We start from the raw sequence: 27,058 nt of genomic DNA, 5'->3' as shown, positions 1-27,058 counted from the left end.
ACGTTTCTAATTGAGTTTTTATTTTGCTTTAGGTTTTTCTGTGACTGTGGTGCTGGAACACTGTCTAATCCTTGTACATTAGCTGGTGAGCCTACACATGATACAGATACACTATATGACTCTGCTCCACCTATAGAATCTAATACATTGCAGCACAACTGAATTCCTTCCCTAAAGAAAAAGTCCTGCCATTGTAACATCATAACTTAAAACATTTTTTTGGAAGAAGATTTAACATATTTGCCCATGCTACAGGAAGAGACTGTATTAAAAATGGATACACAAGGTCAGTTGACACTATGAAGCTCAAGCTACCAAAAAGAAAGTGGCAATATATTGACTCAGGATCTCAAAGCTGGGTGTTTTAGCATTACTGTGTAAAGACTTGAAGGGACAGAAGTGAAGAAAATAAGCTGCAATTTTGTACAGATACCAACTTCTGAAAAGCTGGTGTTTTTACAACTAGCATTGAATGCAGTCCAATTTGCAGTAGTAATCTTCAATAGACAAGCAGCTTTGTTGCTGCCTTTATGGACATGGGTACCAATTGCTTTTGTAATATGGTAAAAATGTGAGCTAGCACTTCTGCGTTCCTTTTGATTTTTTTTTAACATGTATTCAGATTGAGAAATATGATTTTAATGCTTTAATCTCATGTAGTTTGTTTTTAATTTCAAGCAAAATCTTATTGTACTTGAATGTGCCCTGTTTTGTTAGCACACCTAGACTTGCTGTAACTGTACTCATGTCCCAGTATGTACGTTCTTTCTATGAAAGAGAAAACACTAATCTTAAATTATATCCAGCAATGTTTCTGGTATCCTTTAAGAAAAGTTAAGACTATTATTTTCTTCCCTTCCCTGTGCAGCATTCAAAATCACCCCTAGAAAAAGTGAGTGTTTTAATGAGACTTCCTAGGAAGGGATGCACTGTAAAACAAAAGTATTCTTGTAACTCAGTTTTGTGAAAGGTAAAAAAACTACTATGTTTTAAAGTACACTTTAGAAAGTCTCTTCAAAACAGTCCTGTATTTGAACTCTGTTCATAGTTTTTTTTTGAACAGTTTAGACAAAACTGCTGGAAATTAAAACAATTTCCTGCATTAAGCTGAGACAAGTATATATACAGCCCTATACAGTTTCCTAGCTTTCCCTCCCCCATTTATGTGTATTGGTGACAGTGGGTATAAAACAGCCTGAAAGTGTATGCATGTACCATAACATCTAGACTTAATATATTGTGGAGTATTCAATAACCATTATGTAGAAGGTAGATAAGAATTAAAAGGGTTTAATTTCCTAGAAAGAAAATGGAAAAATGGTCATTTTTAAAAAATAAAGTTTATTAGATCATAATGTTGTCTGAATTTACCAAGTTTGTCAGAAGTCAACTCAAAGCTTCCAATGTAGTCTATAATTCCTTAATCAAAGTCAGCAATTTATGGACAGCTTCAGCATCTACAGTTGACCTTTCACTAGCCAGGCAAACTTCCCTTTAATTAAAAAAAAAAAGAAAAATTTTTTTTGTTTTTCATAGTGCATCCATCCCCCCCACTTTTACTGTTTTTATGAAACTTAGAAACTTAAGGTCAGTTATAATTCCATTATAGTTACCGAAATAATCGTAGAGACTGATTCATCTTCTCAAATTCTCTTGCTTTTCTATGTCCCTTTTGAATAACTTCCTCTGGGAGATTAGCAAGCCTTGCTGCATTAAAGCCATAGCTTTTAGGACAAGCTCCCTTAATGAATTTATAGAGGAAGGTAATAGTCTCCTGGCTGGGGTCTTCACATTCATTTTCTACCATGCATGCCTTAAGAAAGAAAAATATTAGCGATACGTGTGCTAGCAACAGAAGGGCCCTCTCAAAAAACCGAATTTGTGGAAAAAAACTATTTGCACATACCATATGTCCTAAGCGCACAGCAACATTTTGAGAATAATCTTCTACTAATGAATGGTAGTGAGTTGAAAATAATGTACGACATTTTATAGTCTCAGCAAGTTCTTTAACAACTGCATTTGCTATTGCTGTCCCATCAAATGTTGCAGTACCTCTTCCTGTTAAAGTAAAATATGCATAAGGATGTAACTCAAGGGAATTAAAATAAAAATGCTAGGACAGAAAAATAGCATCTGTTAGTATATCCATGTCTAAAAGCATTCTATAAATAGACCTTGTTTAGCTAAACAAGTCTGCTTAGCAGCCCATGGGGAGTGAGGTTTCTTTTAAATACAGTATCGCTCAAGGTCAGAAACTTCATGAGTCCTCCTATTAGTGTTCTCATCCCTGTATTATGTTTTATTATAATTTGTTTTATTATAATTGAACAACGTAAGGCCTAGTAATTAATGGGTAATCAAAAGCCTTTCACAATATCACCTTTTATCTGCAACTATGGGTCTGTGCCATAATGGTGAGTGCATGCTCTAAAGACAGTCATATTGTTTAGATGTCCTTCAGATAATCTTCTAGAAAAATTCTTTGGACAAATGTTTGTAAGATAGCCTTCAAATGAAAAGTTTAATGTCTTACCTAATTCATCCACAAGCACCAGAGAATGTGCTGTTGCATGCATAAGTATGCTGGCAGTTTCACTTAATTCAACAAAAAATGTACTTTCACCTAAAAAAAAAAAAAATCACAAATGCAAATCATATTATATAAATTCTTCTTTTAGGTTATATAGCTATCATGAGCTACACATACTGGTATAAAATATTAAATCTCATTAAGAGACTGTACAGTGATTGGCCGGGCACGGTGGCTCACGCCTGTAATCCCAGCACTTTAGGAGGCCGAGGAAAGCAGATCACCTGAGGTCGGGAGTTCGAGACCAGCCTAACATGGTGAAACCCCGCTTCTACTAAAAATACAAAAAATTAGCTGGGTGTGATGGCGTGTGCCTGTAATCCCAGCTACTGGAGAGGCTGAGGTAGGAGAATCACTCGAACCTGGAGGCAGAGGTTGCAGTGAGCCAAGATCATGCCATTGCACTTCAGCTTGGGCAACAAGAGCGAAACTCCATCTCAAAAAAAAAAAAAAAAAGACTATGCAATTCTTAAAAAGTGGTGTTTTTAAAGTAACACCAGAAAAATCAAACATTAGATTTAAAAGGTTCACATACAAGAAGCAAATGTCTTTTATCATATCTAAATGAATGAATGAGAACTTAGGTGGGAAACAAAAAACTCACCTGACATTATTCTATCTGAGGCACCAAGTCTAGTAAACACTCTATCAATTGGTGTGAGCCTGCATACTTCAGCGGGGACGTAACAACCCATCTGGGCCATTACAGCTAATAAGCCAGCCTGTGGATGAGGGAGGAAAAGGTCTTTTATGACTGTTAGCAAGAGTTTTATAGACAATAAACTTTTGTCTTTCTTATGAACCCTTATGTAAGAGCTAGGCACTCTAAAAAAACTTTCACAATCCTGTGTAGGTTGGTTCTGTTCTGAAATCCATTTGCTAAAATGGAGAAAGTTGAGGCTGAGAGAGACAAGAGGCATAGGGCCTCACTGGCCTTTAAAACATCAGAGCCTGCTTACTAACCCCACTACCCTAGTGATTCTCAACGTTGGCCAGAATAGAATCACCTAGGAACTCTTTAAAACTACTAGAGATGCCTAGAATCAATTCCAATCAAGAGAATCCATTTCAGGATGGAATCTCTGCACCCTTTTTTTTTTTAAACATTGTCACAGGTGATTCTGATTTAAAGAAAAAATTTGGAAATCACTATACACACTATTCTGCCTCTCTCTAGCAAACTAGGTGAACAGAAGTATACTATAATGCAGGAGAGCAGCAGGGAGCAGCCAATTACTACTACTATTTCTTACAACCTTTTAAAAATACAAAAAAACTTTGTAAGTTCTGTGGCTGGTCATCCCCTGGTTATAAAGGGAAGATAAATACAATGCCTTAAGAATTTTCTTAAAAAATGAGCTAGGCATGGTGGTGCACATCTATAGTCCCAGCTACTGGGGAGCAGGAGGATGGGTTGAACCTGGGGGTCTGAGGCTGCAGTGAGCTGTGATGGCATCACTGCACTTCAGCCTTGGCAACAACAACAAAAAAAGGGCCAGCATGTCATCCCTAAAGAGCAGTTTCCAACAGTTGCTAGAGGTCATGAACTGTATTTGCTTTCTTACCTAAGTTGGCCATAGGCTGTTCACATGAAGCATTTCTGCAAATGAGTCTGATTTTAAGGATAAACCTGTAACATTTCATCTTTTCATACAGCCTCTGTACTTTTGTTCATTATGACTATACCTACCTTCTGAGGAAATGAATTCAAGTCAAAGAGTCTCAAGACCTGAATGACTGACCTCCTTCCCCTTTTTAACATATATTCCCCTTAACATTAAGCAGAGATGTTTCAGGTAAATGCTCACTTTTATAACACAGGGAGTATTTCCCTTTGCTTTCTATTAAGTCACTGGCTGAATTTTATGTAACTGTGTTTGGAAAATGATCACCTAAGTATGTTGTTCCTAATGTCACAAATGACTTTCTGATAACAAAACCTTAAGAAGCAGTTACCTGTCTCATGAGTGTAGACTTGCCCCCCATATTTGGTCCAGTAACAAGCACACAATAGGCTTTGCCATTTTCCTGCTCCTCTTCCTCACAGCCTATTAGAATGTCATTAGGAATAAAATCATCTCCAAAAAAAGTCTTCGTAATGCAAGGATGGCGTGATCCTTTAAGCTCTAAGAAGGGGGGGGTATCTTCTGGCAACAGAATTACTGGGCGACACATAGGACCATCACCCCCTCGACTGTAGTTAGCCAGGCACAGTAAGACATCTGTTAAAAGAGAGGGTAACAAGTGAGGCTTCATCTTTGGAGGTTTTATCAGCCTAAGTGTTTTACAGGTCTTCATTATAACACGTTTCATTATAAGAGAGAGAACTTTCAATTACAGTCCAAAGATCTGCCCCCTCAAAATACATCTAACATCTGGACCAGAGAAGTGCCAAGGGAAAGCTAAAAGAGCAGAGGCCAGGCACGGTGGTTCACGCCTGTAATCCCAGCACTTCAGGAGGCTGAGGCAGGCAGATCACGAGGTAAGCAGTTCGAGACCAGCCTGACCAACATGGTGAAACCTCGTCTCTACTAAAAATACAAAAATTAGCGGTGCCTAATACAGGTGGCACATGCCTGTAATCCCAGCTACTCAGGAGGCCGAGGCAGGAGAATCACTTGAACCTGGGAGGCAGAGGTTGCAGTGAGTCAAGATCGCACCACTGTACTCCAGCCTGGGCAACAGAGAGACTCTGTCTCAAAAAAAAAAAAAGCAGAGAGACATGCTACACTTAAGCCTCTTACTTAGCAGAATGTGCCAAAGTTGGCACACTGATATTAAAACAATCTCTGAAGACTGGTTTTTGAATGCCTGTGCTGAGGAAGGATTTTAAATTACCCAGTAACTAAATGCAACACACTAAAAGGAAGTGTATTATTCTGTTCCATTGGATACTTGTGTTCAGATCAAAATAGTGTTGTATTACTGTGTTACAAATTCAGGTAAACTACAGTTATCTAAAAACAAAAACAGGGCTGGGCGCAGTGGCTCATGCCTGTGATCCCAGCTCTTTGGGATATCAAGGTGGGCAGATCGCTTTGAGGTCAGAAGTTCAAGACCAGCCTGGCCAACATGGTAAAAACCCTGTCTCTACCAAAAATACAAAAATCAGCCAGGTGTGGTGATGACCACCTGTAGTCCCAGCTACTCAGGAGGCTGAAGCAGGAGAATTGCTTGAACCCAGCAGTTCGAGGCTGCCATGAGCTAGTCATCCCATTGTACTCGTCTGAAAAGAACAAGACCCCATCTCTAACAAATTTAAAAAACATATACAACATAAACCTAAACTATAAAACAGCAATGGTTCCAGGTAATGTTGGCCATGACATTTAAAGAACAAAATTGTTTATGAAGTTGAGATGGTTGCCAAATTGTAAATTCCTAACTCAGGGGCTTTGAAAAATCAGTTGCAGGAAAGAATCTTCGACAATTTGGCTAAAGAAAAAACGAACGATTGACCTTTTAAAATTGTAAGCAGATGGACTCACTGAAATACAAGGGTTGTAATAAAATGAAATTTTAAAATGATGGATCAACAGATAGTGTAACAAAGCACCTTGAAACACCATTCACCAAATAATAAAAAGCTCAACTAAAAATAAAATTTGATCTAAAATAAAGTCTGTCTCATGAAGTATAACACATTTAAAAATCTTTTGGGCTAGGTGCGGTGGCTCATGCCTATAATCCCAGCACTTTGGGAGGCTAGGGCGGGTGGGTCACCTGAGATAAGGAGTTCAAGACCAGCCAGGCCAACATGGCGAAACACTGTTTCTACTAAAAATACAAAAAATGGCTGGGCGTGGTGGCTCATGCCCATAGTCCTAGCTACTTCGGAGGCTGAGACAGGAGAATTGCTTGAACCTGGGAGGCGGCAGTTGTAATGAGCCAAGATCGTGCCATTTCACTCCAGCCTGGGCAAGAGCGAGACTCCATCTTAAAAACAACAAATCTTTTGGCCAGGCCCCCTGGCTCATGCCTGTAATCCTAGCACTTTTGGGAGACTGGAGGATCACCTGAGGTCAGGAATTTGAGACCAGCCTGGGCAACATAGGGAAGCTTCATCTCCCTTCCCCCACCAAAAAAATAAAGCGGGGCAGGCAAGTGCTTACCTATAAATGCTAGCTACCTAGGAGGTAGATATGAGAGGTCTATCCTGGGTAACAAAGACCTTTTATTCAATTTAATTAAACACTGAAGAAAGGGCCAGGCGCAATGGGTCATGCCTGTAACCTCAGCACTTTGGGAAGCCGAGGCAGGAGGATCACTTGAGCCCAGGAGTTCAAGACCAGCCCTGGCAAACCGTGAGACCCCATCTCTCTACAAACGTTTAAATATTAGCCATGCATGGTGGTGCGTATCTGTAGTCTCAGCTACCTGGGGAGGCTGAGGTGGAAAGATCATTTAAGCCTGGGAGGTCAAGGCTGCAGTAGCCGTGGTTGTGTCACCATACTCTAGCCTGGGTGACAGAGCAAGACCACGTCTCAAGACTGAAGAAAGGCCAAAGAGCTACTAAGATAAAAGCGAGTTTCAGGTGAGTAACTTAAATTGCTGTAGGCAGCCTAGTCAGGATGCAAATATGTATATGCATGTCAAAATATGTACCATATATACCTTGTTACTTATGTTTAGAGATAATACACAGCTGGCATAGAGCACTACGTATGAAAGCCTGAGGAACAAGCTTGTTCAAAGTCTTACCCAACACTGCGATACACTCTACAGCAGACTGCCAGTCCTTGTAATTTTTATCAAAGTTATAGAACAGTCGCCGCATGCAGTCCTTCAATGATACATCTCTCCGTTCTTCAGCATTTATGAGATTAGCCAACTTCTTCTCAATAGTTTTGGTCCAGTATCGTTTACAGCCCTTCTTGGTAGATTTCAATTCATATTCTTCTGGCAAATTGCGAGTGGTGAAATTCTCAGGAATTTCCAACTGGTAACGGTTCCTACCAATCCCCCAATAGACTATGGTCCTACAGCCAATTCTGTTGCGCTGTTTCTCTAGGTATTCCAGGAGGCTCTGTTCATTTTCTCTTATGTCAGCAAGAGCTTGGTCATAATCAGAGTCAAAGCCTGCTTTGGGAGTAATAAGTCCAGTCTTTCGAGCCTTTTCATGGTCAAAGGCTGTATCCCATCGGTTCAGTTCTGTAGTCAAATCAGGAAAACGGCCTTCAGGATTTTTTGTCTGCAGAGAGATGACCTGCTTAAGGATTTTAGACTTAAAACCATCAATGACTTCTTCCATGATCCCTATAATTTTACACATTACTTTGAATCCTTCCAGAGCAGAAAGAAAATCAATGATCTTTTTTTTGCTGTATGTAGTTTCTTCATACATTATAGCCCTGCTATCTGGATGGTTCTGACTCTTAAGGGGAGACCCAACATTATGAATTTTACTGAGTAGTCTCTCAAGATCTGGAAGCTTCTTTAGAAGCTCTACAACTTCGGAGATTTTGTCAGGCACAACCATGAGGTCTTCTATGGCATCTAGACGATCATTGATAGCATAAGGGCTACAGAGTGGGGCACAAAGCCATTGCTTTAGGAGCCGCTTACCGAAGGGAGTATGGCAAGTATCAACCCTCTCTAGCAGGGTTCCTTCAGTAGAACCGTTTGTTCCATTCAGAAAAATCTCCAAGTTGTTTAATGTCACTGCATCTAGCACCATTCGTTGATAGGCTTTGGTGAAGATAGCACCAGATCTTGTAGTGCTGACTATGTCAGAATCCAAGGGAATATATTCTTCAAAATTAGCCATTGATAAAAGCTCCTGATCAATAAGGCATTTTTTGAGGTAGAAGATACAACCACCTAGAGCAGAGAGGGCCAATTCACTTTTCTCTCCTGGTGTCAACCCAATGGAATCTGACTCTGAAGTCATACCTTTAAGCACCTGGGGTAACAACACCCCAATGTCATCACTTAGCTTTTCCCGAAAATATCCTTCCTCAAGGAGAGTTCTCAAAGTTTTGGATGCATCCCAAAACTGGGAGCCAGGTATCAGACCTTCCTGAAGAGAAGAGGACAATGAACTCTTTAAAATTGTTTTCGTTTCCTTTGAGAGATTTCCTTTTTCAAATAAGACTTGTACTGGGGGATAGTGTGCCACTAGAGTCCTAAATCTCGAACAATGGCGATCATCTGAAAACTGACCTATGAAAAACTTTCCCAGTGAAGTATCAACAAAGCACACACCATATGCACGAGTATGGCCAGAAGAATCTTCCTCTTTTTCTTTGAGGCTAAGAAGATACTTACTGTAGTTCTCAGAGGGATCACCTTCCAGCACACTGTAAGTCTGTGTACCCTTGGTAATGATCCTACAGATCTCCCTCCTCACCACTCTATCATACTTGGATATATGTGCCATCTTTCGGCATCGTGCCTCCATCATTTCCGGAGTCTCAGTCTGTTCCACTCGTGCTACTTTATAGCCCTTCTGCACCAAGGAGTCTGAATAACGGCCAAATGCAATTTCAGGAAAGCCAGAATGGGCCCAGTTGCCTTTCATGAATACCAGCCCCAGTTCACTGACTCCAATAAGAGCATCCATGTGGTACAGTTCATAAAATTTCCCCACCTTATAACAGATGACAAGATCAAAGTTCTGAGACTTAATCTGCCACCACTTCCTCATCCCAGGAGTACAGGAATTGAGGAAATCCTCAGGCACATAGAGTGTAGATGCATTAAAATCGGGGTGATCAGGCCGCCTCCTGTGCTCATCCCTTCTCTTTTCCTCCTTAAGCCATTCTAAAGTTTCATGATACCAAACAGTAGGGCGACTACTGTCATCACCACCTCCACTAACATGGGCTTGGGATTCAGAATTTTGAGGGGCAGAGAAAGCACTCAAAGTATTCTTGGTTTCTGATGAAATGCCAGTTGCTCGTTTGGTGGCTGAGGGCATTTCCTTCCTAGAACTTTTCCTTTTAAGAGAGCCATTTCCAGTGACCACTCTCTTCCGCTTTCGAGCAACTTTGACAGGACTGTTTGGGCCTTCACTCTCACTATCCCCCACTCCACTGCTTATTTCATCACTGCTTCCTTCCTCCTTAGTATCTGGCTTAAATTCCACATCAGAGCCACCAATGTCACTCTCAGAGTCTGATATGACCCTTCGTTTTTTTATTTGGCGGCTACTTCGCCTAGATCCTTGTGTCTTAGGCTGTACTTCCTCTTCACTCTCAATTTCATTATCTTCTTCACTCTTATCTGTTACATAAGTTGTGCCTACCTGCCAGGAAAGGAAAGAGTATTTAAAAACAAATCAAAATTTGGAAAACCATAATATAGACAGTTAGACTTATGATTTTTTGACTTTATAATGGTACCCATGCAGCCACTCTGTTTTTCATTTTTAGTACAGTATTCGATAAATTACATGACATGGTCAATTCCTTATTATAAAATAGGCTTTGTGTTACATGATCTTGCCCAACTTTAGGATAATATTTAAGTGTTCTGAGCATGTCTGAGATAGTTTAGGCTAAGCCCAAGCTACAACATTTGGTGGGGTAGGTGTATTAAACACATTTTTAGTTTATGTAACCCCATCATAAGTTGTGGAGCCATCTGTACTACTGTAAATTCTCTTAATATGCTGCAACTTCATATACCAAAAAAAGAACCCACCTCCAGAAATTAGAAACTTCTCAATGAACATCAACTTCAGTTTCACCTGACATTAAAACAATTGTCATTTTCCATGCCAATAGTTCTCCTGCAAACATGGTGGAAAAAAACTCTGGACTTGCTGTAAGTGTGGCAGGCGCCAACCCCACCCCACAAAGTGACATAATACAAGAAGGGTAAGGATTCTCTGCCCACTGAAAGCAGCATTATGAAGGAAGCAGAGTGGGTATGGGGGTAAGTCGACTCTCTGGCTAAAAGACTAAAACTACAAAAAAGATTGCGCTGAGGCTTGAGTTTGAGTTCAAGTGCAATTCCAAGGGAATGCTATTAAGAGATGCAAGCATTTTGAACTGGGAGGAGGTAAGAAGAGAAGGCAAAATGATCCAGTTCTAAGCCTCATCTTTTGTTTTACTATGAAGACAATAACATCTTGAGGTTATGTTCAAAAACACAAAGTGCTGCACCGGGCACAGTAGCAGGTGCCTGCAGAGAGAATCACTGAGCCCAAGAGTTCAAGGTCAGCCTGGCAACACAGTGAGACCCCATCTCTAACTACAGGATTAAGTGATTGCTGTCATGGGAGTTCTATTTATGACAAAGCTGTTGGCATGACCATATATCATAAATATCAGGAGGTGATGTCCTCATTAATAGCATAAGAAAGAAGTAAGCAACTTATACTGGTTCTAGTGTTTGCTCTTCCACAATTGGCTGTCTCAACTCAGGCCTAGCACATTCACCTATTATGATCTCCCTCATTTGTTAAACCAGTATTAGGCTAGATGATCTCTGTAGCTGCTATCCAGTTCTAAACCTCTGATAACGTTATGATCCTTAGTTTCAACCTTAAAATTAAAATATCCACTTTATCAACTTGCTTATTCCCTATTTCATCTACTGAAAAAGGAACAAAACTTGAAACTGAGCTCAGTTATAGATTAATGTCTTTTAGGATGTAGCTCATTAATTTGATAGATCAGAGAATAATGATCTTTCGGCTTCCCTGGGCCATACTGGAAGAATTATCTAGGCCACACATAAAATACACTAACACTAACGATAGCTGATGAGCTAAACAACAACAACAAAAAATCACAAAATGTTTTAAGAAAGTTTACGAATTTGTGTTGGGCCAATTTAAACGCCATCCTGGGTCACGGACTGGACAAGCTTGTTCTAAATTAATTATTTTTTCACTTCCGTAACTTTTTTTTTTTTTTTGGTGACAGAGTCTTCTTGCTGTTACCTGGGCTGGAATGCACTGGTACGATCTTGGCTCACTACAACCTCTGCCTCCCAAGTTCAAGCAATTCTCATGCCTCAGCCTCCTAAGTAATTGGGGCTACAGGTGTGTGCCACCACGCCCAGCTAATTTTTGTATTTTTTACAGAAACAGAGTTTCACTGTGTTGGCCAGGCTGGTCTTGAACTCCTGTCCTCAAGACATCCACCTGCCTCAGCTTCCTAAAGTGCTGGGATTACAGGCATTAACCACCACACCTGGCCCCTAACAAGTTTTAATTCACTTTATCCATGACCATTAAGGTTTGAGCCAAGTGTATTTCAAGGTTTATTTAACATCTATTCTTACCAATGCAAAATACAACAAAAAAAGTTTTAGAATTAAAAGCATAAAGCTGGGGCTGGGCGCTGGGGCTCACGCCTGTAATCCCAGCACTTTGGGAGGCCAAGGCAGGCATATCCCTTGAACTCAGGAGTTTGAGACCAGCCTGGGCAACATAGCGAGACCCCATCTCAATTTTTTTATAAAAAGCATAAAACTGGATAATTAATTTCTAGGGCCTGACTATACCCTTATACATGTATTACTCCATCTTTACTGTCCCAAGCGCTCTACTTCTTACCAAAATGGTACTACTTCTTGCTTACCCTGCCAGTAGGTTTGAAAACGTAAGTAAAAAAGATGCTAGCTGTTGAGATTCTAAGTAACCTAACTTATCCTACAGTCCAGGGAAGTACAGAAGTATGCATGTATATATAATAAAATAATACAGCTGGGCGCAGTGGCTCATGCCTGTAATCCCAGCACTTTGGAAGGCCGAGGTGGGCAGATCACAAGGTCAGGAGTTCGAGACCAGCCTGGCCAATATGGTGAAACCCCATTTCTACTAAAAATACAAAAATTAGCCGGGCATGGTGATGTGTGCCTGTAAACCCAGCCACTTGGGAGACTGAGGCAGGAAAATCGCTGAAGCCAGGGAGATGGAAGTTGCAGTGAGCCTAAATCATGCCACTGCACTTCAGCCTGAGTGGCAAAGTGAGACTCCGTCTCAAAAAATAAATAAATAAATAAATAATAAAAATACATTAAAAAAAAAAAAAAACATATATACACACATATATAAAACAAGGTATCTTGTTAATCCACCCTCCTCCTTTCTTCCCCCACCACCCTAACATAAATAACAACTGAATGCTTGCAATTGTCCCACCTCCATCTCTTCTTCCTCTTCTGGCTCTGAGGGCTCATCACAAACTGCCAATTCAAGCCTCTTAATCTTGTCTTTATTTAAGGCTTCATCTGCACGTTGCATTGCTCTCAGTATTTCAGGCTTTGCACTGTAAAAATGACCTCCCTTCTGGGCTTCCTTTGATTTTGAACCTAGAAAGAAATGTATTTATAAATAATAAGGGCTGGGTACAGGGGCTCACACCTGTAATCCCAGCAGTTCAAGACCAGCCTGAGCAACATAGCAAACCCCATCTCTATCTTAAAATATATATATGCCAGGCACAGTGGCTCACGCCTATAATCCAGCATTTTGGGAGGCTTATGGGGGCAGACTACTTGAGGTCAGGAATTCGAGACCAGCCTGGGTAATGTGGTGAAACCCCATCTCTACCAAAAAAATACAAAAATTAGCCGAAGGTGGTGGTATGCACCTATAGTCCCAGCTACTTGGGAGGCTGAGGTGGGAGAATCACTTAAACCTGGGAGGCAGAGGTTGCAGTGAGCCGAGATTGCACCACTGCACTCCAGCCTGGGCAACAGTGCAAGACCCTGTCTCAATGAAAAAAAAAATTGTGTGTGTGTGTGTATATATATATACACACATACACACACATACACAACTTGTGGACACTTGACTCAACCTACAACATTTGCCCTAATGAACAAGAATGACAACAATTAAGTATAATTTGTAATGCCCCATTACTTTTTATTGATATAGATAGATCAATAAAGCATACAAGGAATACATATTGAGGGAAAAACCACTGGTGAAACTAAAATCATCAATTTTACTTCCCTGAAGGTGCCCTATGGGGTCACCCAGGACTTAGTCTCTCTTCTAATGACCTGGGTATACAGCCCAAAACAGGTAGGGCATACCTCTTCAAGTGAAGCAGAAGATTTAAAAGAGGTTTGAGAACCTTTCTTAAAAATTTACTGGCTGGGCACAATGGCTCGTACCTGTAATCCCAGCACTTTGGGAAGCCGAGGTGGGCAGATCATGAGGTCAGGAGTTCAAGACCAACCTGACTAATAAGGTGAAACCCCGTCTCTACTAAAAATACAAAAATTAGCTGGGTGTGGTGGCACATGCCTGTAGTCCCAGCTACTCGGGAGGCTGAAGCAGGAGAATCACTTGAACTCAGGAGGCGGAGGTTGCAGTGAGGCAAGATGGCACCACTGCATCCCAGCCTGGGCAACAGAGCAAGACTCCATCTCAAAAATAAAAATAAAATAAAAAATAAAAACAAATAAACAAAAAAACACTTCAGGAAGACAAAGACTACACTGGCAGTTACATGCAGCTATGATAATATGAGTCTGTCCCAAAGACAACTAGATCAGATAAATCTAAATACATAAAAGAATAACCAACCAATGTGCTACTTTAAGGGGCCTTCACATTTTGAAAGGGTAGCCCCGTTCAGACTCAATGCGTTAAAATTTATTTCTCAAAACAGTTCGTTCCACCAAAATACAACTTTAGGGCTGGGCATGGTGGCTCACACCTGTAATCCCAGCACTTTGGGAGGCCAAGGCGAGTGGATCACTTAAGGTCAGGGGTTCAAAAGCAGCCTGGTCAACATGGTGACATCCGTCTCTCGTAAAAATATAAAAATTAACCAGGCGTGGTAGTGCATACCTGTAGTCTCAGCTACTAGGGAGACTGAGGCGGGAGGACCACTTGAACCCAGGAGACAGAGGTTGCATTGAGCCAAGATTGCACCACTGCACTCCAGCCTGGGTGACAAAGTGAGACTCCGTCTCAAAAAAAGAAAAAAAGAAACTGCCTCCCAGGTTCAAGCAATTCTCCTGCCTCAGCCTCCTGAGTAGCTGAGATTACAGGCACGCGCCACCATGACCAGCTAATTTTTGTATTTTAGTAGAGACGGGGTTTCACCATGTATGGCCAGGTTGGTCTCCAACTCCTGACCTCAGGTCATCTGCCCACCTCAGTCTCCCAAAGTGCTGGGATTACAGGCATGAGCCACCACACCTGGCCTTATTGATCTCTTTTTAAAGTCATTCTGGGCCGGCCCAGTGGCTCACGCCTGTAATCCCAGCACTTTGGGAGGCTAAGGTGGGCGGATCACTTAAGGTCAGGAGTTAGAGACCAGCCTGGCCAACATGGTGAAACCCCAACTCTACTAAAAAATACAAAAATTAGCAGGGCCTGGTGGTGGGCACCCATATTCACAGCTACTCAGGAGGCAGAGGCAGGAGAATCGCTTGAACCCAGGAGGCAGAGATTGTAGTGAGCTGAGATTGTGCCATTCCACTCCAGGCTGGGTGATAAAGCGCGACTCTATTGCAAAAAAAAATAAAAGTCGTTCTGCCAAATATTTTTTTAAATCTCAAAATTGGTCCTAGAAGAAACTTTACATATCATCTGGTTCAATAAGAGATCATTTTATATTTTATTCACTTATTATTTTATTTTATTTATTTTTGAGATGAAGTCTCACTCTGTTGCCCAGGCTGGAGTGCAGTGGCGCGATCTTGACTCACTGCAACCTCCACCTACCAGGTTTAAGCAATTCTCTGCCTCAGCTTCGCGAGTAGCTGGGATTACAGCTTATTTTTGTATTTTTAGTAGACACGGCATTTCACCATCTTGGTCAGGCTGGTCTTCAACATCTGACCTCGTGATCCACCCGCGTGGGCCTCCCAAAGTGCTGGGATTACAGGTGTGAGCCACCGCACCTGACTTTTTTTTTTTTTTTTTTAAAGACGGAGTCTCGCTCTGTCACCCAGATTGGAGTGCAGGGGTGTGATCTCGACTCACTGCAACCTCCACCTCCTGGGTTCAAGTGATTCTCTTGCCTCAGCCTCCCAAGTAGCTGGGATTACAGGCATGTGCCACCACGCCCAGCTAATTTTTGTATTTTTAGTAGAGATGGGGTTTCACCATGTTTGCCAGGCTAGTCTCGAACTCCTGACCTGAGGTCATCTGCCCACTTTGGCCTTCCAAAGCGCTGGGATTACAGGTGTGAGCCACTATGCCGAGCCCCAATGCAACCCCAATGAGATTCATTTTAAATACAAGTAAACGGTATCAGAAAATAAGTTACTTTAGCCAGATCACCCAACTACTTGGGAGTCTGATGCAGGAGGATCACTGGAGGCTAAGAACCACCCTAGACAACATAGCAAGACCTTCATCTCTTTAAAAAAAAAAAAAAAACTATTTAAAAATTAGCCAGGTATGGTGGCAGACACCTCTAGTCCCAGTTACTGAGGAGGCTAAAGCAGGGGGGAATCACTTGAGCCCAGGAGTTCAAGGCTCCAGTGAGCTATGATCCCAACACTATACTCCAGGCTGGGTGACCAAGTGAGACCCCCATCTATTGAAAACAAAACGAAAAAGTTGGCTGAGTCCGGGGGCATGGTGGTTCATGCCTATAGTCTCAGCACTTTGGGAGGCTGAGGCGGGCGGACTGCTTGAGCTCAGGCAGGAGTTTGAGACTAGCTTGGGCAACATGGCAAAACTCTGTCTCTATTTCTTTTAAAAAGATTAAAAGAAAAAACAAGTTACTTTGCTTGGCCAAGATTATATGACAAGTTGGTAGAAGAGAGAACAAAACTTCCCAATCCTCTTTCCACCTGTATGTCAGATCACCATTTAGATTTAATTTTAGACAAAATGTCCCCAACCCTTTTCTGTAGGATGAGCACTATGATGAAAGAGTATGATTCTGGGAATTTCCCAGTTATGTGGGAAACTGACCCTTGTTCGGATTTTACAACACTGAGTTCAACAACGTACTAGACTGGAGACTCTTGGGAGGCCGAAGTGCGCAGATCACCTGAGGTCAGAAGTTGGAGACCAGCCTGGCCAACATGGTGAAAACCCATCTCTACTAAAAATACAAAAATTAGCTGGGCAGCCAGGCACAGTGGCTCACGCCTATAATCCCAGCACTCTGGGAGGGGGAAGTGGGTGGACTACTGGAGGTCAGGAGTTCAAGACCAGCTTGGCCAACATGGTGAAACCCCGTCTCTACTAAAAATACATAAAATTAGCTGGGCATGGTGGCGTGCACCTGTAATCCCAGCTACTCGGGAGGCTGAGACAGGAGAATCACTTGAACCCAGGAAGTGGAGGTTTCAGTGAGCTGAGATTGTGCCATTGCACTCCAGCCTGGGCCAAAAGAGCAAAACTCCGTCTCAAAAAAAAAAAAAAAAAAAAAATAGCCAGGCAACGTGGCATGTGCCTATAATCCCAAGTTACTCGAGAGGCTGAGGTAGGAGAAACTCTTGAACCCAGAGGCAGAGGTTGCAGTGGGCCGAGATCGAGCTGCTGCACTCCAGCCTGGGCAACAGAGTGAGACTCTGTCTCCAAAAAAAAAAAAGAGAATTTGTGCAAGAGATGATGGGGTGCACCTAGCCCAAGTGAAGCTAAACGTGCAGGGCTGTTGATGTCTGTGATAAATAAGACTAGACCTGGGAAGAGAAAGTTATGGTTCCAGGAGTTCAGTGTGAAATTCAACTCAGATGTGCTCATGAGTGAATAGTTTGGAGGCCAGGTAGTGTGCATCTCCATCTTTCCTAGAGAATGTCGCTGATCTATAGGCTATGTATCCTGATGACATTAACTTTATCTTGGACTCTTCAAGATGGGGGGACAGTTTAGTTTACCCTTATTATATTACGGGGATAATACTGCTGTAAGTCACTCAAAAGACAGAAATAAAAATTCCATTCTGGCCGGGCGCGGTGGCTCACGCCTGTAATCCCAGCACTTTGGGAGGCCGAGGCGGGCGGATCACAAGGTCAGGAGATCGAGACCACAGTGAAACCCCGTCTCTACTAAAAATACAAAAAATTGGGCGCCTGTAGTCCCAGCTACTCAGGAGGCTGAGGCAGGAGAATGGCGTGAACCCGGGAGGCGGAGCTTGCAGTGAGCCGAGATTGCGCCACTGCACTCCAGCCTGGGCGACAGCGCGAGACTCCGTCTCAAAAAAAAAAAAAAAAAAAAAATTCCATTCTACAAAACAAAACAGCTAAAGATCACGTTATATCCTTTTCCCATGCCAGAAGCTTTCACAACTACCACCCTTGCAATTTACTGGGGTAAAATACACTTAATTTCACCATATGGAAAAAAGTCTGTCTCTCTCTCTCTCTCTGTCTCACACACACACACACACACACACAGCAGTAGTGACTCTTACCTGTATATGGCTTTAAAAGTCTTTTGCTAACCCAGCCCCTTGTTGGGCTGTCATCAAAAAACTGTACATGAACACGGACTGATTTCCCTTTCTCGCGGATGAATGTTCCATCAAAGGGGTGGTTGTAAACCAGACAAGGCCACCAGGGGTAACCCTCCATCTTGGCCCAAACCAAATCTCCTGGTGAGAAGTCACAACTGTTGCCAAAAGGAAATACATAACTTAGTTAATATTTGGTCAAGTTTCCTTAAAGGCAGTTACCTACAAATAAACAATTCCAAGAAAGGTATCATTAAGACTCCTTTGAAGTCTTCTGGCATTAATATTGAAGCACAGAAATTCTAGAATAATTTTTAAAGTCACACATTCAAGTCATTTTAAAAACGTAAGCAAGCTGATATCATAGTGCATATTTAACTATGAAGACAAACACAAATATAGTTATGTTATTAGGGTAAGAAACTTACTCAGAATCAAAGTTTAAAAACCATGGCAGAATTTTGGTATAATGCTGATGGGAGGAAAAAGGCATGGACTCACTGTATATGCTCTCCAAATTAATAGCTCCTATACAATATGGTATGTACATATCAGAAACAGGATCTAACTCACAATATTATTATAAAGCATACTGATTATATAATTTACTAATTAAGTAAATTATCTAATTCATTAGACTTGCTTGGAATCTTTCTCACTTACAATCCTATGTATTCTGAAAGCTACCTAACACTCTATTACCCTCCCCCTACAAACTAGTTTTGCAGAAAAACTCAAGTCAACAAGTGAGTGCCTAATGTGCCAGAGTATATATATTGCTACAAAATCAAAAACAGATTTTGAATCTTCACAAAAATAGATTTAGCCCTGTGAGTTTTCAGGGGCAGGGGGGAGGAATCTAACAAAATACAGAAGAGCTGCCCGTCAGTGATGGAGAGGCCACAAACTGCTGATAATCCCTGCCTAAGTATTAGACACCTAGGCCTACTTAAAGGTTTCACTGAATAACTTCAAAATTAAAAGAGGCACACAACAAGAACATTTTAGACATTTTAGAATAACAATTAGCCAATTGAAACCACATGATTTTGACCCAATCATGAAATATAAAGTCTCCCTTTCTTCAAAAAATGTAAGTATAGGCTGGGCGCAGTGGCTCACGCACGTAATGTGAGCAATTTGGGCCAAGAGGGAGATCTCTTGGGACCAGGAATTCAAGACCTGTCTAAGCAATGTAGTAAGGCATGGTCTCTACTTAAAATTTTAAAAAATTAGCTGGTTATGGTGGCACACACCCCTGTAGTCCCAGCTACTTTAGAGGCCAAGGAGGGAGGATCACTTGAGCCCACGAGTTTGAGACCAGCCTGGGCAACATAGTGAGACCTCGACTGTACAAAGGCACGCACCTGTAGTCCCAACCACTAGGGAGGCTAAGACAGGAAGATCACCTTAGCCTGAGGGGGTTCAGACTGCAGCAAGACCCTATCTCCAAAAGACTAATAATAAAAATAAAATAACTCAAGTCTCTGACTGAGACCTGAAAGGCATGTGCAAAAAGGACCTCATTTTAAAAGTTTTATATCTATAACTATAATATGTAATCAAGTTTTCTTTTTTTGGTGGGGGGAGGGCAGTGGGCAGGACAGGTTCTTACTCTGTCACTCAGACTGGAGTGCAGTGGCGTGATCTTGGCTCACCAGCCTCTGCCTCCTGGGTTCAAGCGATTATCCTGTCTCAGCCTCCCGAGTAGCTGGGATTACAGGCGTGCATCACTACCTCGCAGCTAATTTTTGTATTTTCAGTAGAGGTGGGGTTTCACCATGTTGGCCAGGCTGGTCTTGAACTCCTGACCTCAAATGATCCACCTGCCTCAGACTCCCAAAGCGCTGGGATTACAGCGTGAGCCACCACACCCAGCCGCCTTCTTTTTTTTTTTTTTTTGTGAGACAGTTTTGCTCTGTCGCCAAGGCTGGAGTGCAACAGCGCTATCTCGGCTCACTGCAACCTCCGCCTCCCCGGTTCAAGCGATTCTTGTGTCTCAGCCTCCTGAATAGCCAAGACTATAGGCACGTGCCATCACACCTGGCTTATTTTTGCATTTTTTTGTAGAGTCAGGGTTTTGCCATGTTGGCCAGGCTCGTCTCAAACTCCTGACCTCAAGTGATTCACCCGCCTTGGCCTCTCAAAGTGCTAGCATTACAGGCATAAGCCACCACACCCAGCCAAATAAAGTATTTTTAACATATAAGTTAAGCATTCTAGTTTTATTCCAAAGTAAATACAGTAGGCTCAACAAACGTATCCTTGGGTTCCAGTCCAGATTCAACCAACCTAGATTAAAAATTTTAAATCAAAAATTTAAAACCAATAAAAAATAGTGGCCAGGTATGATGGCTCATGCCTGTAATTCCAACACTTTGGGAGGCTGAGGCAGGAGGACAGCTTGAGCCTGGGAGGTTAAAGGTGCAGTGAGATGTGATCACTGTACTGCACTTTAGTCTGGGCAACAGAGCAAGACTGTCGCAAAAAAAAGGAAAAAAAATACAAAATTTAAAATATAGTTGAACAACTGATTTCATGGCATTTACAGTGTATTAAGCATTGTAAGTAATCTAGAGATAAAGTACAGGGGAGGATGTGTATAGGTTATATGGAAATACTACATTTCATGAGGGACTTGGACATCCAAGGATTTGGGTATTCACAGGAGGGTCCTGCAACCAATCCCCCTCAGATACAAAGGGAGGAGGGAGGACTGTAACTTTAGTCTTAGAAAAAGGCTGTTACCTTAGAACTCTGTCATGTGTAAAATGCAGTACAAATTGTTTTAAATGATGTATGAGGTCTCATGCTTTAAAAGATCACTAGAAAAGAATTACTTCATTTCTAAGCAAGCAATTAAAAAAATAATGTCTTCAATTTGTTTACAAGATAAATGTGTATCCTCACTAGGAAAAAAATGTGTGAAAAGCTGAATCCAACCATTATCAGTTTTGAAATAAATTCCTTTTTGAAATAAAATATTAGAAACATAAGCATTTAAACAAAAAATTTTGCTTTTCAACATCATTTTATCCTTTATTACCATTATACTTACAGAATTTCACATATAATTTCTCTGCTGTTAAGAAACAGCAGTATGGGCCAGGTGCGGTGGCTCAGGCCTGTAATCCCAGCATTCTGGGAGGCCAAGGCAGGTGGATCACGAGGTCAGGAGTTCAAGACCAGCCTGGCCAAGATGGTGAAACCCCGTCTCTACTAAAAATACAAAAATTAGCCAGGTGTGGTGGCAGAGGCCTATAATCCCCAGCTACTCGGGAACCTGAGGCAGGAGAATCACTTGAACCCAAGCAGCAGAGGTTGCAGTGAGCCCAGAACATGTCACTGCATTCTAGCCTGGGCAACAGACTCCATCTCACAAAAAAAAGAAAAAAAAAGAAAGAAAGAAACAGCAGTATGCTGGGCCGGGCGTGGTGGCTCACACCTAAAATCCCAGCATTTTGGGAGGATGAGGCAGGCAGATCACCTGAGGTCAAGAGTTCAAGACCACCAGCCTGGTCAACACGGTGAAACCCCGTCTCTACCAAAAAATACAAAAATTAACTGGGCATGGTGGCAGGTGCCTGTAATCCCAGCTACTCGGGAGGCTGAAGCAAGAGAATCCCTTGAACCCAGGAGGTGGAGGTTGCAGTGAGCCCAGATCACGCCACTGCACTCCAGCCTGGGCAACAGGGTGAGACTCCATCTAAAAAAAAAAAAAAAAAAAAAAAAAAGGAAAAGAAAAGAAATAGCAGAATAGCAGTAAGCTATAAAATGCTAAGACTAAAAATTTTAGTAATATGCAGTTCCTCCAATGCTAAAAAGCTTGAAGAAAAAGAGTACTACTGAACATCTTGGGCCCAGGAAACAGTGGTTTCTAAGCCAAAAAAGATAATTAAACAGATAGTAAAATGTATTGTGTAACAAAACTAAAATCTTAAACATTTCTCAAAATTTTTCTTCACTCAATGTTAGCAAAGGAATTCTTTTTGTGTGTGTAAACTTGAATTCTTTAAAGGTAATTTTAAAATTTTATCTGTGGTAATCCTGCAGTTTTCAAGAATGCCAAAACAGGCCAGGTGTGGCAGCTCACACCTATGATTCCAGCACTTTGAGAGGATCTCTTGAGAGCCCAGGAACTTGAGACCAGTCTGGGCTACATAGTGAAACCTTGTCTCTAAATTTAAAAATTAGCCAGGTATGGGATGGTGTGCACCTGGGGTCCCAGCTACTCAGAAAGCTGAGGTGGGAGGATCGCTTAAGCTGGATAGATCGAGGGTGCAGTGAGCTGAGATCTGCCACTGTACTTCAGCCTGGGCAACAGAGCAAAACACTGCCTGCCGCCACCGCTCCTGCCCTCTAAAAACACCTTAAATTATGATTTTATGATTTTGCAAGTGCTTTTAAAGCTTTAAGTGATGTCTAAATGTCTGGTATTCTTGGGGTTTTTAAAGACACTGGGGAAAAATGTTAAGAGGAACAGCTGACAGGTCACAAAATAAATGTAAAAACTTTGATATAATAAGTAATGACCTTGTCTAAATATACACTAAACAGACCTTTTGCATTCTGTTTTAAAATTACATTATTTTTGCTTTCTCTTTAGTCCATAATTTTGGTGTCAATTACTAGTTGTTCCTAAAATATATAATCAACATTTTCACCAACTTTTTTTTTTTAATTATTTTTTGGCAGACAGGATCTCACTCTGCCACCCTAGCTGGAGTGCATGGCATGATCTCTTTGGCTCACTGCAGGCTCAACCTCCTGGACTCAAGTGATCCTCCCATCTTAGTCTCCCAAAGACCTGGGACTACAGGCACACGCCACCATGCCTGGCTAATTTTCATATTTTTTGGAGACAGGGTCTAGCCATGTTGGCTTGCCTTGGCCTCCCTAAGTGTTGGGATTACACGCATGAGCCACTGCGCCCAGCCTTCCTGTGGATTTCTTAAAACCTATAGAAACATTAACCACAGAGAAAATAAAAGGACAAATTCCACATTATAATCAATAATTTGTTCATCAAAAGATGCCATAAGGCTGGGTGTGGTGGCTCACACTTGTAATCCCAACAGGTTGGGACGCTGAAGTGGGAACATCGCTTGAGAGCAAGAGTTCAAGACCAGCCTAGGCAACATAGTGAGACCTCTATTATTCAACAACAAAACTATAAACTAAATGAAAGAACTCATTGTGGAAGAAGACATTTACATCACACACAACTGACAAAGAACTAGGAAAAAAAAGAAACAGCAAAAGACAAACACTTCAGCACAAGAGGAAATCTAAATGACAAACATTAAAAGATGCTCAGCCAGGCGCCGTGGCTCACGCCTGTAATCCCAACACTTTGGGAAGCTGAGGTGGGTGGATCACCTGAGGTCAGGAGTTTGCGACCAGCCTGGCCAACATGGTGAAACCCCATCTCTACTATAAAAACAAAAATTAGCTGGACGTGGTGGCAGGCACCTGTAATACCAGCTACTTGGGAGGCTGAGGCAGGAGAATCTCTTGAACCCGGGAGGCAGAGGTTGCAGTGAGCCAAGACCACACCACTGCACTCCAGCTTGGGCAACAAGAGTGAAACTCCGTCTCAAAAATTAAAAAGATGCTCAACATGTTTTAAGGCTTAAATGATTCAGGGAGCAAGTCCAAATGTCTCTGTAGCTCATCAGACTGTTCATGATTGGATCTCTGCTTAACTTCTGCAATGTTCCCTCCTCCTCCTTTCATCCTACCCACCATTTGCAGACCTTCCTCTTCCTGAACCAGCTTCCCACTCTCACTATAATCTGTCTAACCCTATTTTTGTCCTTCTGGTTTCGGTTTACAGAGCTGAGAGCCTAGCCTGACCCACATCCTCTCCGTCCCCTTTCCACTTGGGAGTCTAGAATTGCCTCTTTGCTTTGTCCTGTTCATGGTTGAATCCAGGATCCATAATGCCTAATGCTGTGCTCGGCAATGATCTAGACACTGTAGTTTCTTTAGAAACCTAGTATCAAATGCCCATCTTTCTTGAATACCCTGGAATCCTCTCCATAATGGGAGGTGAAGTATATACAATGTTTTATTTTTACAAGTATCTTAAACTCAAACCTCAAGAAACAAATAACATATGCTATTCAATATGAATGTAAAGTACATCCTTACAATAAATAGACCCATTTGGTTTGGATTCAACAATCAATTCATGCTCAGGTAAACAATACATCATGCTTTTCTAACCATGAGTTTGTTATTGCGGATGCTGGCTCTGTTTCCCACAAGCAGATTCTACTAATGCACAACTACCTATATTTAAACTGCGGGAACCGGTCGCTTAAACAAGAGTAACACTATAATTACACTTAGAAAAATCTCAGAATTCCTTTAAGACACTTTAAACTGGATTTAAATGGATTTGAAATCCATTATTCAAGAGCACTAACTAGCGGCCAGGCACGGTAGCTCACGCCTGTTATCCCAGCACTTTGGGAGGCCGAGGTAGGTGGATCACTTGAGGTTAGCAGTTCCAAGACCAGCCTGGCCAACATGGTGAAATCCCATGGTGAAAAATTAGCCGGGCGGCAGTGGCACACTTCCTTAATCCCAGCTACTCCGGAAGGTGAGGCTGGAGAATCGCTTGAACGCAGGAAGTAGAGGGTGCAGTGAGCCGAGAAAGCGCCACAGCACTACAGCCTGGGCGACAGAGCGAGACTCCATCTCAAAACAAAAACAAAACAAAAAACACTAGCTGGCTCTCTTAAATGAGTTATTTTTTTCTGAGCCTCTATTTCTTCATTTGTTCAAATAGCCAAATAGCTACCATTAAACTTTGTGTTTAATATCTGGTCAACGGCCGGGCTTGGGGGCTCATGCCTGTAATCCCAGCACTTTGGTAGGCAGAGGCGGGCAGACCAAGAGGTCAGCAGTTCGAGACCAGCCTGGCCAACGTAGTGAAACCCGTCTCTACTAAAAATACAAAAATAAGCCAGGCGTGGTGGCGCGCACCTGTAGTCCCAGCTACTTGGGAAGCTAAGGCAGGATAATCTCTTGATCCCGGGAGGCAGAGGTTGTGGTGAGCCAAGATCACGCCACTACACTCCAGCCTGGGCAACACAGCAAGACTCCGTCTCAAAATATATATATATGTATCTGGCAAACAGTAAAAGCGAGCTTTTCAAAATGTCGCCCACTGCCCGGATAAAAAGCCCTAAACAGGCTGGCCGCGGTGGCTGGCGTCTGAAATCCCAGCACTTTGGTAGGCCGAGGCGGAGGGATCACCTGAGGTCGGGAATTCCAAGACCAGCCCGACCAACAAGGAAAAACCCCCGTCTCTACTAAAAATACAAAATTAGCTGGGTGTGGTGGTGCATTCTTGTAATCCCAACTACTCGGGAAGCTGAAGATGGGGAATCGCTTGAACTAGGGAGGCGGAGGTTTCGGTGAGCTGAGATCGCGCCATTGCACTCTAGTCTGGGCTTGAGAGAAACTCCGTCTCAATAAGGAAAAACAAAAAAGCACTGAACTGCCCAAAACCTGAGGACAACTCCCGGCCGACTTCCCCAGAGTCGCGTCCACACATCTTTGACCAGGGCCCAATTAAGGCCTCTAAAAACTCACCCTCAACTTCGAAAAAATTACAATGCCCCATAAAAATTACACTGTTTCATAAAATAAAGTATTTTCCACTCGACACGAATTTCCACGTGCGTCAAAATATAGCTTCTATTTTCATTTGTGTCGGTGCACGTGGTCTACCTACTGGAGGACCCAGCCTGATCCCAGCACTTCGGCTCCCCTCGGCCCCGCCCCGCCCGCACCCCGCCCAATCAGGCCCCGCGGTCCCCATGGTGACACACCCCCCGCGCTCACAGCTCCTGGCCCACCCCCTCGGCGGCCCCTCACCTAGGGCGAAGGCCCACCGTCCCTAAGGAGTCTAGGCGACCGCGACTCTTAACTACCCAGAAGCGTCTACCTCGATCGACTACTGGAGCCCCAACTCACTGTCTTCGCGCCGGCCGAGGAACCTCCTTTTGCACCCCACATCACCTGGCTCTCGGCGTTCGCCCTCCCGCAGGCATTCCTCCTTCCCGCCACCCCGCCCCCCGCACCGCCCACCAAACGGGCCCCGCGCCTTCCCCTTCTGGCCCCACCCCCAATGCTCCCACCTCCCGGGCCCCCGCCCCAGCCGGAGCTGCGCGGGTCGCCCCTTCCTTCGCCCAGCACCCCCACCTGGCGGGACGCGTCTCCTCCTTCCAAAAGGCCCGGACTCTCCGCGTCTCCCCTGCAGCCTTCTTCCTGTACAGCCTTTCTCCTCCGACCCTGTTTACAAGCTACACCCCCAAACGCTCCAGATTCGACCCCTGCACTCCTTCAAGCCAACTCTGCGGTCCCGCCTCCTCCGATCCCAGGGCCAGGCCGTGCAGCCCCCAACCTCCTGTGCGAGTCTCCCCTCCCCGGGTTCCGAGCGCCCCGCCGCTATGCCCCCGCCTTCGACCCCACCCCCACTCCGCTACCTGGTGGGGGCCGCAGGCGCTGCGGATCTCCGCAGCCCTCCGTTGAGGTTCTTCGCCTTAGGCGGCGACGCGGAGCGCGCCGAGGGCCTGGGCCCAGGCCCAGCCTCGCTCCAGGCCGCATCCTCGCCTAGGGAAGGAGAGGCCCCGGGGACAGCGGCGGCACGGCCGCCTTCGCGAGAGGCCCTGGCCGAGGCCTTGTTGGCATCACTCAGCGCCGGAGACTTGGGGAAGAAGCTGTACAAGGTGCTCTGTCGCGACATAGCGACAGCCGACAAGGCCCAACCGTTCTGTCGGACGGAGCGCCGAAACGCACCGCACCTACCGCGCGGCTCCTGCTGGCGGGAAACCTGGGGGGAGGCGCGCTCCGCCGGAGGAACCCGGGCCCCAGTGGCCAATCAACAGGCGCCTCGCCGTGCGCCGGCGGTGCGCGCCAGCCCCCGCCCCCGGGCGCGCGGCGACGTAGGAGGGGCGGGGCTGGCACGCTGGCGGGGAGGGGCCAGCGCTGCTGCCGACGCCTGGGCCCCGCGCGCGGAATTGCTGAGCGTCTCTTCCCTTACCCTGCGGGGCTGGCCGGGCCGGAACACTCCGACCCGAGGTTGGTTGCGGCTGCGGGGCTAGCGGGCTCGGAAAGC

At 43.6% G+C, this 27,058-nt stretch overlaps 2 protein-coding genes across 5 annotated transcripts in view; one reads left to right on the top strand and one right to left on the bottom strand.

The window, feature by feature from the left end:
• FBXO11 (F-box protein 11) overlaps positions 1–1,355 on the top strand; it is a 100,978-nt gene extending 99,623 nt beyond the window's left edge. For both annotated transcript variants that reach the window (XM_025405878.1, XM_025405879.1), the window contains exon 23: positions 33–1,355. In XM_025405878.1, the coding sequence (XP_025261663.1) occupies positions 33–162 (130 nt within the window). In that variant the 3' untranslated portion in view covers positions 163–1,355. The remainder of the gene's footprint in view (positions 1–32) is intronic.
• On the bottom strand, positions 1,322–26,838 carry MSH6 (mutS homolog 6). 3 transcript variants are annotated; one of them, XM_025405876.1, is made up of 10 exons: positions 26,427–26,838; positions 17,887–18,083; positions 12,690–12,859; positions 7,295–9,839; positions 4,550–4,815; positions 3,198–3,315; positions 2,537–2,626; positions 1,907–2,061; positions 1,614–1,813; positions 1,322–1,492 (listed from the first exon to the last, which is right to left on the bottom strand). In XM_025405876.1, exons 1-10 carry the CDS (start codon positions 26,684–26,686, stop codon positions 1,411–1,413), a joined length of 4,083 nt encoding a protein of 1,360 aa, XP_025261661.1. In that variant the 5' UTR covers positions 26,687–26,838; the 3' UTR covers positions 1,322–1,410. The 3 variants fall into 3 exon arrangements, with proteins under 3 accessions (XP_025261661.1, XP_025261662.1, XP_025261660.1); XM_025405875.1 differs by having other exon boundaries at positions 1,325–1,492; positions 1,614–2,061; positions 26,427–26,809; XM_025405877.1 differs by lacking the exons at positions 12,690–12,859; positions 17,887–18,083 and having other exon boundaries at positions 26,450–26,838.
• Positions 26,839–27,058: the final 220 nt, after the last annotated feature.

This window comes from Theropithecus gelada, chromosome 13 (assembly GCF_003255815.1).
Source record: "Theropithecus gelada isolate Dixy chromosome 13, Tgel_1.0, whole genome shotgun sequence".
In the NCBI taxonomy this organism is placed as follows: domain Eukaryota; kingdom Metazoa; phylum Chordata; class Mammalia; order Primates; family Cercopithecidae; genus Theropithecus; species Theropithecus gelada.
The sequence above is the reverse complement of the archived record's forward strand: the minus strand, read 5'-3'. Positions and strand labels throughout refer to the sequence as shown.